Genomic DNA, 14,709 nt, shown 5'->3' on the forward strand with positions numbered 1-14,709 from the left:
CTCTTAAACCCTGACAATCAGAAAACAAACAACCCAATTACAACATAGGCAAAGACTGAACAAATATCTTACCAAAGAAGTCACTTAGACAGCAAATAAACATATGAAAAGATGTTCACAGGGAATCGCAAATTCAGACGAGATACCACTACACACCTATAGCGAAATCTAAATGCTGGGCACAACAAATGATGTCAGGGATGTGGAGCAATGGAAACACTGGTGTGTAGCTGGTGCGAACACAATACACTACAGCCACTTTGAAGACGGTTTGGCAATTTCCTACAAAGGTAAACACAGTTCTACCATATGGTCCAGCAATCGTGCCCCTCAGTATTTACCTAACAGTGCTGAAAATCGATGTTCCCACAAAAGTTATGCAGTCAGTACCCAATGGGTGCTAAGCGGTTTGGACACAATGAATGAAGAAAAAAGCCATTGAACTTTCTTGTGGTTTAGGATCATTATGAAAAAATTACTGAAACCGTACAGACACCATGAACTTCTGTCTGAACTGTTTATAAAAGACTGTGCAAACACTTACCACAAGAAAGCAAATAGTTATACTATTATCAGACAAAATAAACATTAAGGCAAAAAAGGTGTTTTTAGAGATAAAGAGTGTACTTTTACAGAGACAAAGGCTCATGTCTACCAGGTAAGTCTAACAAGTATAACTTGTACCCATGAAATAACATCATTTTCAAATATATGAACAAATCTGGCAAAACTACCAGGAAACATAAGAAATCTACCATCACAGTGGGAGACTGTAACATCTTGGTAACACAAAATGAACAAACAGAACTTCAACGAAATTAAAGAAGCACTGATCACCATAGTAAACAAATGTGATCTGACAGATGTACACAAAAGATGTGCTTCAACGTTCATAAATCTAAGACAGAGGGGTTCTATGCTCACTTCAACTAAAAATAAATCGATGATATTGAAACTTATCATACTTACTACTTAGTGTTTCCATTTCGACAGGCCAAAGTTTCTTAGTCTGAGGCTGGTTTTTTGACAATTCCACTTCCTCCTCGGTTAAGAGATTTAGTGCCGCTTTCTGAGCTACAAGAAAGATGTTTTTAATCCATTAAACAGAAAACTGCATTTATTGAAAATCCTCTGTAATTCAAATACCTGTTAATTATCCAGGAATATTCCTTCTCATGTTTTGAAACAAAGTCAAATACCACATTATTGAGAAAGTGAATTACAAAGTGAGTACGTGAAGTGTCGAAATAATGGAAGTGCTTTTCAAAAGAATAGTTTTACAAGGCATTCACATTTTAGGATTCAATTCAGTATTTTCGTAACTGATATGGGTGAGAAAAAAAGAAATGATAAATAATACATTCAAAATAAATTTAGAAGAAGATTCAAAAACAGATTAGGTAAGAAAGACAGAAAATACAAGTGATGATACACTTACTTCTCAAATACCCATACTTCCCATAAAGGTAAATGTATTAAATGCTCCATTAAAGCACAAAGATTGTTGCACTGGATTAAAAAATAACTAATCATATACAGTTAAGTCAAAACAATATAAAAAGGTTAAAGTAAAATGATGAAAAATTATTTTATGCAAATAGTTACATAAAGACAGATACTGAGCTAACATAAGGCACAAGAGACAAAAGGCACAAAAAGCTACTACGAAGTGTCCATCACAGAGACGGGTTTCAGTTCACTAAGAATATATAACAGTTTTAAACGTGTATGTTCATTACCTATAATCTGTATGTAATACATATGTATCTGTGTATTTTCCCTATGATACAAAAACTTTGGAAACATAAAACTAAAACTGACAGAACTACAGAGAGTAATGGAGAAACAAACACTCAAAGTAACGTACGTTACGTACGTTACGTACGTTAACGTACGTTTCTCACAAATGATAAAATAAGCGTAGGGCTTCAATGAAATTAAGACGGTAAAAACAACACATCAACTTCACCTAATGGAGAACGTACGTGCACACACACGTTTTATATGTTAGGTGCATGTGTGCACACATGTATACATGATACAGCATATAGCATGTACGTGATTGAATATTCAAAAACTAAAGAAAGAAATTTAGTTAAAAATAATTATACAATATTCTTAATAATTATACATACTACCAAGTCTCACTTCTCTGGCAGTTCCAAGTGTCTTAGAGATGAGCTTTTTAAGGTTTAAACTGCATCTTTAGGTGAAAGATTTTCATCTGATTTTTCATCCATTTTCTCAGCTACAGTAGAGGCTCTTACTCCAACAGAAAGTCAAATAGCTGCGTTGTGAAACCTCTGGATTATTAATTCATACCAAAAACAACTCAAACTTTCCTTCCAGTTTTGTAACAATTTAAGCAAACACACACAATTTAAACAAATGATCAGATCATCCTACCCCCTTCTCCTGCCTCGTCTTCCCCCCCATAAAAACCCTCTGGTGCATTTTCAAAACAGATTATGAAAGTAACTATAAAAATCACCAGAGTGCTTTCCTGAAACTGTGGAGGATTCTTGTTGCTTCATAATACACTTAGAAAGTTGTAATTATAGACTTTATCTTACTAAGGGTATTCACATTTTAAAAATACTTTAAAATTTTTAACAACATACACGACTGATTTAAAAGTTAGACTGATTAAAAAGTAATAATTCCAAAATAAGGAAAGAAAATAGAAAGAAACCTGGATCAGGAAGAAAAACAGAAAGCACCCAAAAAAGGAAATATTTAAATCCAAATGTATTAATAAGCACAATAATTTTAAGTGGATTACAGGTTGTAGGGATAGACAAAGACAGTCATACAAGATTTATGAACAGTTTAACTATCATTTATTTATAAGAGAGATCACTGAATTATAAGAATATAGGCAACTGAAAAGTAAAGAGGTGGGAAAAGATGTACCGCGCAAACACCAACCAAAACAGTCTGCCGTAGCCATATCAATGTCATACAAGACAGGGTTTTATTCAAAAGGTCTTACTGAAGACAGACTTTCATAAAAAGGAAATGTTGAGTCCATATGGAATATCCAACATCTTTATTTGCATGCACCTAACAACACAGACACTAGCAGGAAAAGGACAATACCACAGGAAACAGGTAAACCGCAGTCACAGTGCGAGGGTTCAGAACACACTGCTCCACAACTGACAGAGTGAACACGATTCAAGAAAACCAAGAAACAGGAATTTAAAGAACAATAAAATTTGACTTAGATGTCTGTAAGCTTGTAGCAGATACACATTCATAAACAAAACTCTCCTTAAAACAATTAAAATGTAAAATGATTGAATATACTCATAATTAGAATGCTTTTCATCTGATGCCTCGTCTGTTTTCTGGGCTTCAGGAAGAAAGGCTTAAAAAGCACTAGATAGAGAACCAGATCTGTGGTGGAGCCTCTAGATTTACAACACGTGTTCGTTATCCGAAAATATTTTATCTCACTTTTTAACGGTAAACAAACACATCTAACTGAAGTGTAAACACGTGAATACACTTTTCACATGTGTGTATATAGATGCAGTCTTGTTACTTTCTGGATATACAGAAGTATTAAATATATTAATTAGAAATATTATTAACACTATTATAAATGTTTTGAATTATTTAGTTTTCCTACAATATTCATACTTTTGAATAAAGTTTAAAATTGTTGGTATCAAACATGAATGAGGAAAATACATATAATAATAAAAAAACATATAATAATAAAAAATACACATAATAATAAAAAATACAGAGGGTGAAAGAGTGAAAGAAACATATCAGACGGGAAAAATGGGGCGCGCCAAGAAAGTGGTGGAGTTAGACCCAAAAATATCCGTAATTAAACCGCAGATGATTAGGAGAGGTAATTAAAAGACAACAATCAGGCTGAATTTTAAAATACATATACTTATAAGTTTCTTTGTAAGAGATACAGCAAAATCATAAACATACAGGAAAATTAAAGGTCAGAAAAAAATGTATCATGCAAACACCGACCAGAAGAAACACTGACAGCAGATAAGACAGTTTTAAAGGAAAATAAATAAAAACTATAAAAATGATGGAGTTAGTCTCTTCATTAGGACAAAATGTCTTGTCTCCTGAAAATACTATCAACTTAAAATTTATATGCATGTCAATAGGAGAGTGTCATAAGATATAAACCAAAGCCTCCCACAACTACAGGGAGAAATAGAGAAATCCCCCAAGTGTGAGGTTTAACACATCAAATTCAGGAATTCTAACAGAAACAGATAAATCATCAGCAAAGATCCAAGGTCATGGCGATAATTGCTACAGAAGCAGAGAGTTGAAAACACAGTCATAAACAAAACAGTGATCTGGGTTTAATTAGAAATAACTGTAAGATTTATATTTAACTACTTACTATCCAGATCCTCCTTTCTGGTAGCTCCAAGTTTCTTAGCCTGAGACTGGTTCCTCGAAAATAAATCTTCCCTCTCAGGAGGGAGATTTCCAAGTGTTGTCGTGTTCTTTTTCTGGTTTTCAAGAGGAAATGCTAAGTAGAAAAAAAATACATGTGTAATGGAACATCTGGATATGCCAAATAATCATCAATTTTTCTTTCCAGGTAGGTGACGTGAGAAAAACCAGGTGAAGAGTTTTCACAAGTGTGTGTCTTGTTACTTAGCAATTACTGACTATGCAAATACCCACCCAAAGGGATGATGGCGTTTACTTCGGTTCTCTAATTATCTCAGGGTATCCACACCTTAGGGTCATTTATTTTTATTTCTATAAAATATATGCTCAAATACATATTCATGAACCAAAGGGGAAAAAAGTGTTTTGATGAGTTTCATTTAAAAATGTGAAGTTTCCTTTAATTATCGTACTTACTGTGGCGTCTTTCCCCTTTGGAAGTTATTTGTTTCTTTACTTGCACTTGGGGTTTTGAAACTGAATCCTGATTCACGAACGTAAGGTCTTTATCTGGCGCTCCATAGTAACCTTTATAAAGAGATGCAGTTAGTCCACTAAACGGAGAGACACATCTATTGTGAAATCTCCAGATTTCAAATTTATAACAAGTATTCAATAGCGTTTTCTCTCATTTTTATAAAATAAATTATTATAATACTAGATCTGTGATAAAAATGGATGATGTTGAAGCAGTCTCATTATTTCATAAATAACCCTAAACAGCAAATGCATTGTATACTGGTCTTCAGCTTTCACCAGCTTTTTATGTCAGGTTGATACATAATAACAGAACAAGCAATTTAAATGCCGCACACAAGGTCACTCTAACTGCAACACACTTCACAACCATCCAAGTGTTCAAGCACAGGAGACTGGGGGAATAAGCTGGACACACACACACCAGCTATGCGCCGGTGCAGCTAAGTGCTGCTGCAACAGGAGGCAAGGGTGTTTACGTCAGACGTAAGTATCTGTACACAGAGCGAGACACTCCCTCCCCATCTGCACTCATACACTGGACGCTTGCACGCCATCATTTCATGCAAAGATGACAGACTGGCTGAAACACTGGTGGAGCTGGTGCCCTTTTCTGTTTAGACTCTCACTTATATTACTGCAGTAGCTGAATAAAGGCTTAACTGTTACTGTCAGTTCTGTTCGGTGTCTTTACAGACCACCTGCACAACTGGCAGCTCCTTCTCACTGACAGATGGCTGCAGGTGGGGTGGCCCAATTCAGCACAATGTCTTTCTGGAAAAGCAAAAAGCATGGAGATCCCCCAGGGCACTTTGGGGAGATGCTAGGGAAGTCTACGGGCTTCTCGGGGAGCACTAGCTGGTCAACTGCAAGAGGCTGAGGGTGCAGCAGCACGCCTGGCCAGCCACACCAGCGAGGCTCAGAAGCGCTGAGTCAGGGGTGCCGTGCAGCCCTCTGGGGAGTGCTAGCCGGCTGCTTATGGAAGCTTCTGGGTGACAGGGGACCAGGGGTCCTTCTGTTCAGCCCCAGACTCCCTGCCCACATGCCCGGGGGGTCCAATCAGAGATGAAACAGAGGGGCTCTGGGAACTCTAGGGAAGCGATTCCTTGGCTACTGCTACTGTCCTCTGATGACGGGACAAAACCTGCCGCGTACTCTGCAAGCTAAGCGCACCCAGCAACTGCTGTACGTTAACGAGGCCCCGGACAACGACGGGCAGGCCACAGCACAGCACGCTGCTGACGCTCATGACCTAGCGCAGTGAGGACAGGACCCTGGGGCCGCAGGCCCAGGATGTAAAGAAGCCTCAGAGACCTGGTCGGGTTGCACGGTGAAGGAGGTGACCTTCTTTCCTTTTCTTCCTTTTGTATACTTTCTAATTCTAGTCTGATAATTTGCTTAATTCATAAGGTTTGCAAGCAAGCAAAGTACAGAAGGCACTGATTTCAAGGAGGTAATCTTACAGGTAGTGAGAGACAGTGTAACTTGTGGGCTGTGTCGCTATAAAGTCCCTCCCTCCTTAAGAGTGTCCTGACAGCAGAAAGTCGGCTCAAGGAGGCTGCGGGGAGCAGCCAAGCCCCTCTTCCCCAGCTGGGAACCACTGGGCTCTGACAGCTCTGCCCCCCACCCCATGGGCTCCCGAGGACTAAATGCGTGTCTGGACTGAGCTTCCAGAGGTGACAGCGCACTGTGAGCCACACTGCTAGGCCTCAGTGACAGTCGTGGACGGGAAGGCTGTTAACGAGACTCCAGCTCACCGGTGTCCCCCCTGCTGGTTATCAAGCTCAATAAACCTCCTTCTAAGTCTGCCCATTCATCAGTGACATAATCCAGACCGTCACTGACAAATCCCTGGGCAGGAAAAAAGCGACTCCTGCCAAAACGGCAGAGAAGGAATGTCACAGAGAGCGACATGAAAATCACCATGCTATGAGCATACACTCCCGGGGGATCCAGGTAAGGGTTTTCCCAAATATACCTCCAGGTCTGGTTTTCACACAATGGGAGCTCAAAAGAAGAGACGACTGGGCTCTGCAGCTGGGAGCTCACGGCCACACAGGGTGCCATTAGGGGCCAAGTGGCAGCTGCTCCGGGGCCACCCGGCAGGGACCCCTACGACTAACGCAAGGGCGGTTCCTTCTGCTTCGCCCTGTAAGCTCCCGGGCGGGGGGGGGGGGGGGGTCAGAGAGCCCCCCCCGCCCAAGTTTTACCCAGCCTTTCTGGCTTAAAGAAAATGAGACAATGAAACGTCCAGTGTCCTTTCGTCCACAGTGAGGAATGGAAGCCCTATGCCGTGGGTCACATTTCAAAGCAGATGTGGGGGTGGGGACTGCATTTCTTGGGCCTTTGGACAATGGTGTACAGGGGCCTGTGACCCCCAAGCCCCCTTGCTTGTGAATGAGGGGGAAATTAAAGCTCTCTGGCTTCCTGTCTGAAGACACCACCACCAAGGCCCCTACCCAGACCTGACTGCAGCTGCAGCCCCCTACTCCTGCAGGGGGGACCCCCACTGCAGGGACTGCTGTGGCTGGTGCCCTGTCGTGTGCACCCCTGACTGCAGGCACTCCAAGCCCTGAAGGAAGGTGCTGCAGGCGGGACCGTCTCTGTGGGGCGTATGGACGCCTGGAGACCTACCACACTGCTGGTGCTAGCGCTCTGTCTCTCAAAACAGCACCAGCTGTCTCAGGAATTGGAAGAAAAAAAAAAAAGCTGCCCTCACTGCTGTGCTTAAGGAAGCCCAGGTTCACATCTGACCTTCGCCCAAGGCTTCAGGCCCCTGGAAACTCAGTGAGGCATCCGTGGCTCATCAGTGCAACACGGCCCTTGACGCGGGCACCGCCTGCCGCTGTGACGGCCACGGAGGCTACTGCCCGATCTCGGGGAAGCAGGTGTGAAGCCATTCACATCACAGATGCCCTCTGCAGCACCCAGTCCACATAATGATCACGGTCAGCAAGCTTCATGCTTAATGGGCTGCGATGCACCTATAATGTCCTTCCACGAGGCCACAACAGGAAGGAGTCCCACTCCCAGACGGGGTGCCAGCCTCCCACAACACTGGTAACACCCTCCTGGTGGGTCCAGACAAGGGTACTGCCCAACCAGGCTGGACGCCCTTCCGACCAACATGTAGCAACACATCTAGGACATTAATACGGACAAGGCACAAGCACCTATGACCCACGTGAAGGTCCTCGGAATAAACTTTGAAGGGACAGTATATCCCTCTCCAGAGGCAACAATTTGCCAAGTTTTTATCATGCTCAAGCTCTCAGCCCCAACAAGTATGAAGGATGCCCAGCAGTGGATGCGGCTGTTCAGCTACCGGTCCTCATGGATCCCTGCGTGGCCACCCTGATGACAGCACCCGTCAATCAAGTACCGAAAAGACACCAGGATGCCCTGGAGACCCTCCAGCTGGCTACACAGGCAACCCGTTCCTCGCCCCCCTGAATCCACTGCCTTTTAAGTCGACGGTCTCAGCCGTCTCTCTGCCAACTGGATCCTGTGGCAAAGGAAAGCTGCCTCACGAGCCAGGCGCCAGCTGGACTTTGAGACCCATGATCTCCCGGAGGGCTGAGCGCAAACGCCTCCCGGAGGACCAGTGACCAGTTACCGAGCCTTGGTAGGTACCGCGCCTTGGTGGGCACCGAGCGCAGAAGTCACGTCAGCAAATAGCCTCCAACCAAATGTTACATGGTTTTTGTTCTCTAGTTGTTTTATGGTATTCACATTTCTATCAAAATGGAAGATTTCTATAAATTATATGGTCAAATACATATTCATGAACTAAAGAAAAAAGATCTGATTAATTTTTCTAAACGTTAAGTCACCTCTAATTGTTATACTTACTATCAGGTCTTCCCCTTCCGGACGTTACTTGCTTCTGTACCTGCATTTGGAGCTTTAGCACTGAGTCCTGAGGCTTAAGCACAGGGTTTCTGTCTGGAATGTCATCACGAGCTACATAAAGAGATGTGTTTAGTTGCTTAACAGAAAAACAGATCTACTGTGAAATCTTTGAATTTTAAATTGATGACATACAGCAAAATTTTTCTCTCACTCTGATGAAGTTATAAGTAAATTACCATAATGTCAGATGTGACATACAAATTGTGAGAGCATTTTTAATGCATTTATGTTGAGAGTATCACTAATATTTCTAGGTGTCTTACATATATATAAACATATATAAACATATATACAGTCTAATTTTCTTAGGGTATTTATACTTTAGGCTAATACATATTCATAGAACTAAAAATAAAAATGATTATGTACAGAGTTACTCATAACATACTTGTAATTGTAAAATATTCAAAACCTATAAATTTTCAAGCAGAGATTAGTTAAATAAATCAGGTATATATTATGCACTGTGGTATAATACAAAGTACAGTAAATAATGTGGAACAAATAGCTGTACACAGGGCTATCACCCCAGTGAAGCAGATCTCCATAAACTGACTTGGAGGAATTTCTAGAAATAATAGGAAGTTAAAAAATGAAAACTTAAAAGGGGCAAACTTGTACTCTCTGGGTAAGAAAAAAAAAGAAATGAGAAAAACAGAAAAAATAGAGGAGACACAGGAAAGCCGTCACAGAACAGCAAGCCTGGTGACCCCCAGAACGAGAGGGAGGACCAAGGGAGGGGAGGCAGCCCTCTAAGCACAGCTTTTCGGTTCATTTCTATATATTTCAAAATAAACCTAAATCAAGAAGGCTAAGAAGACGGGATGAAGACAAGAAAGCAAATGAAACGAAACTGCTGAAGGGAAAATAAAAGCAGTGACCCATCAATGCAACATTTAACACAAGCCCTCTGTCGGACAGGAGGGTCGGGCGTGTGGGGAGGCAGACCGCAGACAAATCATGACATCCTTTAAACCCTGGTTGGTTTTTCTAGTGGTGTGTGCTGAGCAATTCTGAAACCGTCTGAGAAGCATTACAGGACTGAGCAAACGAGCAGATGTGCTGATGACGCTCAGAATCCAGCTCCCCCGGCCGTAAGGTCCCTAATGTAGCAAGAGCCTCTGTCTGGGTTCCTTCTGCTGTGAGGCCATCCCTCAGCTCTGCCTGCACTGCTGGGTCCAGCCCTTGGCGAGTGCTGCTCCAAGGGCTAGAACAGAACAGCAGTGAAGCTGGCGCCCCTGTCTGGACCACCGCCTGTGCTCTGGGGGCACGTGGATCAAGGAGAGGCTGCGTCACTGACATCTTCAGGCATCTAATATGCATGCACAGGTGCCAGTTTTCACTTTACGCTAACACAAATTCATAGAACTAAAAATAAAAACCAATAGGTAAATAAGGGTTAATTGTTACTTTGTACAATTGTTTGGCTTGTTACCTGAATAGACCAACTCAAGAAACTTGTATCTCTCTCCTCTCTCTCTCTCTCTCTCTCTCTCTCTCTCTGTCTCTCTCACAAATTAGTACAAAAAGGAGGCTGGTCCGTGAAGCACAATGCTTTTCTGAGAGGTGCTAGTAGGAGGCAGGACTGGTGGGCAGGGAGGCACCACTGGGTGACTTGCAGGACACCAACAGGGCACTTTGCCTGTGAGGTAAACGAGTCCCATGAAGTACTAGAGGGGCTCTCGAGAGAGCCACCGCATTGTTTACATGCGCTTTTTTTAATTGAAATGTATCTGATTCACAATATTGTGTCAGTTTCAAGTATACAGCATGGTGATTCAGTATTTTGCAGATTATATTCCATTACACGTTATTACAAGAGAATGGGTATATTTCCATGCCATACAGTATATCCTTGTACTTATCTATTTTATACATAGCAGTTTGTATCTGTCAATCTCATATCCCTAATTTGTCTTTGTCCTCTTCTGTTTCCCTTTTGATAACAAGTGTGTTTTCTGTATCTGTGAGTCTGTTTGTTTTGTGTGTATATATATTCATTTGTATCATTTTTTAGACTCCACATAAGTGATATCATACAGTATTTGTCTTTCTCTGTCTGACTTACTTCACTATATAATATCCTCTAGGTCCACCCACATTGCTGCAAATGGCAGTATTTCATTCTTTTTTATGGCTGAATAATATTCTACAGTGTGTGTGTGTGTGTGTGTATAAAATCTTCTTAATCCAATCATCTGTCAATGGGTTGCTTCCATAAGCTTTTCAGTTCTGAAGGAAAACAACTGTCTTTCTCTTTAGCCTGATTCACCAACCAAGATGCTCAGTAAGTCAAATGGAAGACTCAACAGATGGTCTGTGAGAAAACTAGGGAAGCAGTTGTATAGCTACTGATGGGTCCAAAAACGTTGCAGACCCTGCATGCTGACTGGCACCAGTGCCTGCCGTTAGCTGTAGCACACCCCTGGGACTAAGGGACAGCCTTTGATGCAGGGAGTTACTGAGACTCACACTTAAATGAGAAAGCATGTGGAGTCCTGAGGATTGCTTTGCTTAGCAACTCAGGTAGCATGAAAAAGAGGGTGATCTTGCTCAACTTAGTGTAGGGTTTGTCACTGTGGAACCCCACTGCAGAACCTGACAGCCCCATACTGCCCAAGGGGGCAGAGGAAAAGGAGGACGAAAGACTCGCACATCTGAGACCTTCCTCACTCCTTGGTTGGGTACTACTTTGGCGCCAACAGGGTAGCCCACCCACTGTGAGGTCCCTGCCCCTGAAAAACACACCTGGATCACCATGTGAAGAGGCTCTGAAGTCTCCGTGCACCACCTGACTGGTCTCTCAAGTGGCGGACGGAGTGAGCACAGGAATAATACAAACTTTAACCAGACTTAGATTTCCAGTTCCATTCAGGCCAACCATGCTGATTCCCCAGCCCAATTAAACCTACTTACAGAGTGACATCAGCTGGCTCACGGCACCGTCCGGATCTTAACTGGCAGATTTCCAGGCATGGAAAAAGCAGCTACCAACAAGACAGTCTGTCATTTGGTCAGGACTGTCAGTACTGTCTGACCACTGAGCAGACCTGAAGATGGTAAAGGGCTCCCACTCCAGGATGATCTGGTTAAAGATCCACCCCTCCAAGTCTCTAGGTCTGGTTACTCAACAGTGGACTCTCAGGAGAACGCTGCTGGACTTCCCACCGAAGACCTCTAGGCCAGGCACTGGCCATGGACCCCAGCGCACGTCCCCAGCTAACAGCCAAACTGTGACGCCCCTATGACTGATACTAACGCTCCTCCCTCTGCTCCTCCAAGTGCCGCTGGAATGACTCAGAGAACCCTTCACTCCTTCCACCCAGACTTCTCAGCTCCAAAAAAAAAAAAAACAGGTACCAGGTCAAGATTCCTACGTCAGCAGCAGTGGTCTGGGAATGCACGCCAAGGTCAGAATTCAAAGCGGGGTGGGGGAGTACTGCATTTTTAGGCCTTTTAGGACATCGCTGCACAGGTGACTGACCCCCATAACATCTGAGCCCACGTACTGGGGGAAAGAGGTAACGCTCCATGGTTTTCCATCTGAGGCCATCACCGAGGCAACCGGTACTTAAACACTGCTCTGAGTATATCCTCTCAATCACAAGACTCCGTTTTTATAGCCCTCACCACTGAGTGCAGGTTGGTGTAGAGGCATTCAGCTCTAAGCCCTGGGGGAACTGCTCGTGGGGCGCGTGGAAGACTGTAAACCTCCACGCTGGACAGTGCCCAGCACCTGTGTCTCCCAAAACACATTCCTGGAACAAAAAGAAATAACTGCTGTCATTGCTGAGCTCAACGAAGAGAAAACTCTCCATGAGACCATTTCCCACTCTAATAATGAACTTGACCTTTGCACACAGCCTCGGGTGCAGGTGACTCAGTGGACGATTCTGGCAGGCCAGGTCTGCAGTGCAGCCCCGAGTCCTGATGGGACCTGATACTGCAGCTGTCACACAGGCTGTCTTCCTAACAGGAAGGACTCGACATCCAGCAGCCAACCAGTCAAATGCCCTTTGCTGCATCCCTCTGCACACAAATGATAAGGGCAGCTTAACTCACATGGAGTCAGCTGCAACAGCCCACCAACGTCCTCCACGTGGCTACAGGCCGCTCAGGTGTCTGCCATCAGCGCAGAGACTCAGTTAACGCACAGTCATGACCTCTGAGGGGCCTGCTCCGAGAGGGCGTGCTGCCTGCTGCCCAAGTAAGCCCGAGGCGGACAGCACCCAAGAAGGAGCAGACGCCCTGCCGACCGCCCACAGCTCCCGACCGGGCCGCCAGCACAGACGGGGCCCCACTGCCTGCACCCTAGTGAAATTCCGGGCCGTGGTCTCTACGGGGCATGACACCTCACTCCAGGGGAGGAGATGGCCACGCTTTGGCCATTCAACCGCAACAAACAAAAAGAGGCCCAACAGACAGTGAAGAGTTCTTCAACTACCTGCATTTCCACTTTCCTGTGTGGCGTCCTTGCTGCCTCTCAGCAAGGACACATCCAAGAGGACACCCGGAAGGCCCTCGACCAGGCCTTCCGCGCCTCAGCCGGCGTCTGCGTTACAGACCTCGGAAACAGCGGTGGCACTCACGCTTTAGTCAGAGCGTAAACGTCTATAAGCATTTGCCCAAACACCTATGTGTGAACCCAGATGCAAAAATCTTCCAGCGGGGTTACTGTAAAATAACTGAATGCCTTCTGTGACTGTTCCCCTCGCCAGGAAGCTGTTCCCCTCTGTGAGCACGCGCTCTTCACTGGAATTTCTGGCTGTGACACTGAGTCCCATGGCTCAAGCTCAGGGTTTCCGTCTGGTCCTCCATCCCAGGCTACATGAAGAGAAGAACTCAGTCCCCGAAATAAAAAGGAGATCTACGGTGAAATCTCCAGATTCCAATTTATAACCAGTGAACAGCCACACTTTCTCTCATTTTTATAAAGTTATAATTAAATTACCATAATGGGAGATCTGACATGAAAACTGTGAGAAAAGTTTAGACAGCTGTGCGTGTGTAAGGTGTTTTATCAAATCATTAATATTCCTCGACTTTAAATATGTTTTATATTGGTCCTGATTTTCTTAGTTTTTTAATATTCTTAGTTACTATATATTCCAAGCAATGAAAACACATGTGCGCAAGCTTCTTCATGACGGCACACCTGTAACGGCAGGACACTCAGAACGACGTGAACACCTGAGCACAGGAGACTGAGACTGAGTACCGCACGGAAGCCGTGGTAACACAGACACGGGACGTAATGTGGTACCAGCAGCTGCACATACACGTCGTAACAGGAGCGAAAAGGACCCCGACAAGCTGACCGGGAAGCATTTCTCAGGAATGATGCCTAGTGGGGAAACACCCGGAAGAGAGTATCCAGCATGCTGCCTTTCGAGCAAGAAGGAAAGGGAAGCTGTACAAAGTGAAACACCACTCAGCGGTGTCGCTGCGCACACGAGTCACTGCAGACACTGCCGGCCCAGCTGTGCCAGTGGCTCCGGGCAGCTCTCAGCACGTCTGTAGCACTGATGGACAGGCTGTGATACAGCGAGTTTCTGAGACTCGTGTTTACTGAAAAAGAATCCAGACCTCTCAGTCTCACTTGACCAGCAGCCTGAGGAGATGGAGCCGCCACCCTGGAGGCGCGCCCCTTGTGAACGAGGGGAGGGACAGCGGCAGCTGCTGGCCACGTCACTGCAGACCCCTGGTTCTGAGTGCCCTGGCAGGGGCCACTTTGTCCAGTGAGGTCAAGGAAGGGGACGGGGAAGAAAAGACACCAACACCTGACACAGTCCTCCTGCTGCTGGCTGACATTTGGTTTCTGAGAGGCTCGTCCACCCACGATGAGCGCCCTGGCACCACCTAGTTCCTCAGCAA

General features: G+C 44.4%; 1 protein-coding gene across 1 annotated transcript in view; it reads right to left on the minus strand.

The window, feature by feature from the left end:
* CCDC7 (coiled-coil domain containing 7) overlaps positions 1 to 14,709 on the minus strand; it is an 87,084-nt gene that overhangs the window by 42,411 nt on the left and 29,964 nt on the right. The window contains exons 7-10 of the mRNA XM_064479558.1: positions 8,776 to 8,886; positions 4,864 to 4,974; positions 4,391 to 4,522; positions 970 to 1,074 (exon numbers count right to left, since the gene is read on the minus strand). Of these exons, the coding sequence (XP_064335628.1) occupies positions 970 to 1,074; positions 4,391 to 4,522; positions 4,864 to 4,974; positions 8,776 to 8,886 (459 nt within the window). The remainder of the gene's footprint in view (positions 1 to 969; positions 1,075 to 4,390; positions 4,523 to 4,863; positions 4,975 to 8,775; positions 8,887 to 14,709) is intronic.

Source organism: Camelus dromedarius, chromosome 26 (genome assembly GCF_036321535.1).
Source record: "Camelus dromedarius isolate mCamDro1 chromosome 26, mCamDro1.pat, whole genome shotgun sequence".
Taxonomy (NCBI): Eukaryota; Metazoa; Chordata; class Mammalia; order Artiodactyla; family Camelidae; genus Camelus; species Camelus dromedarius.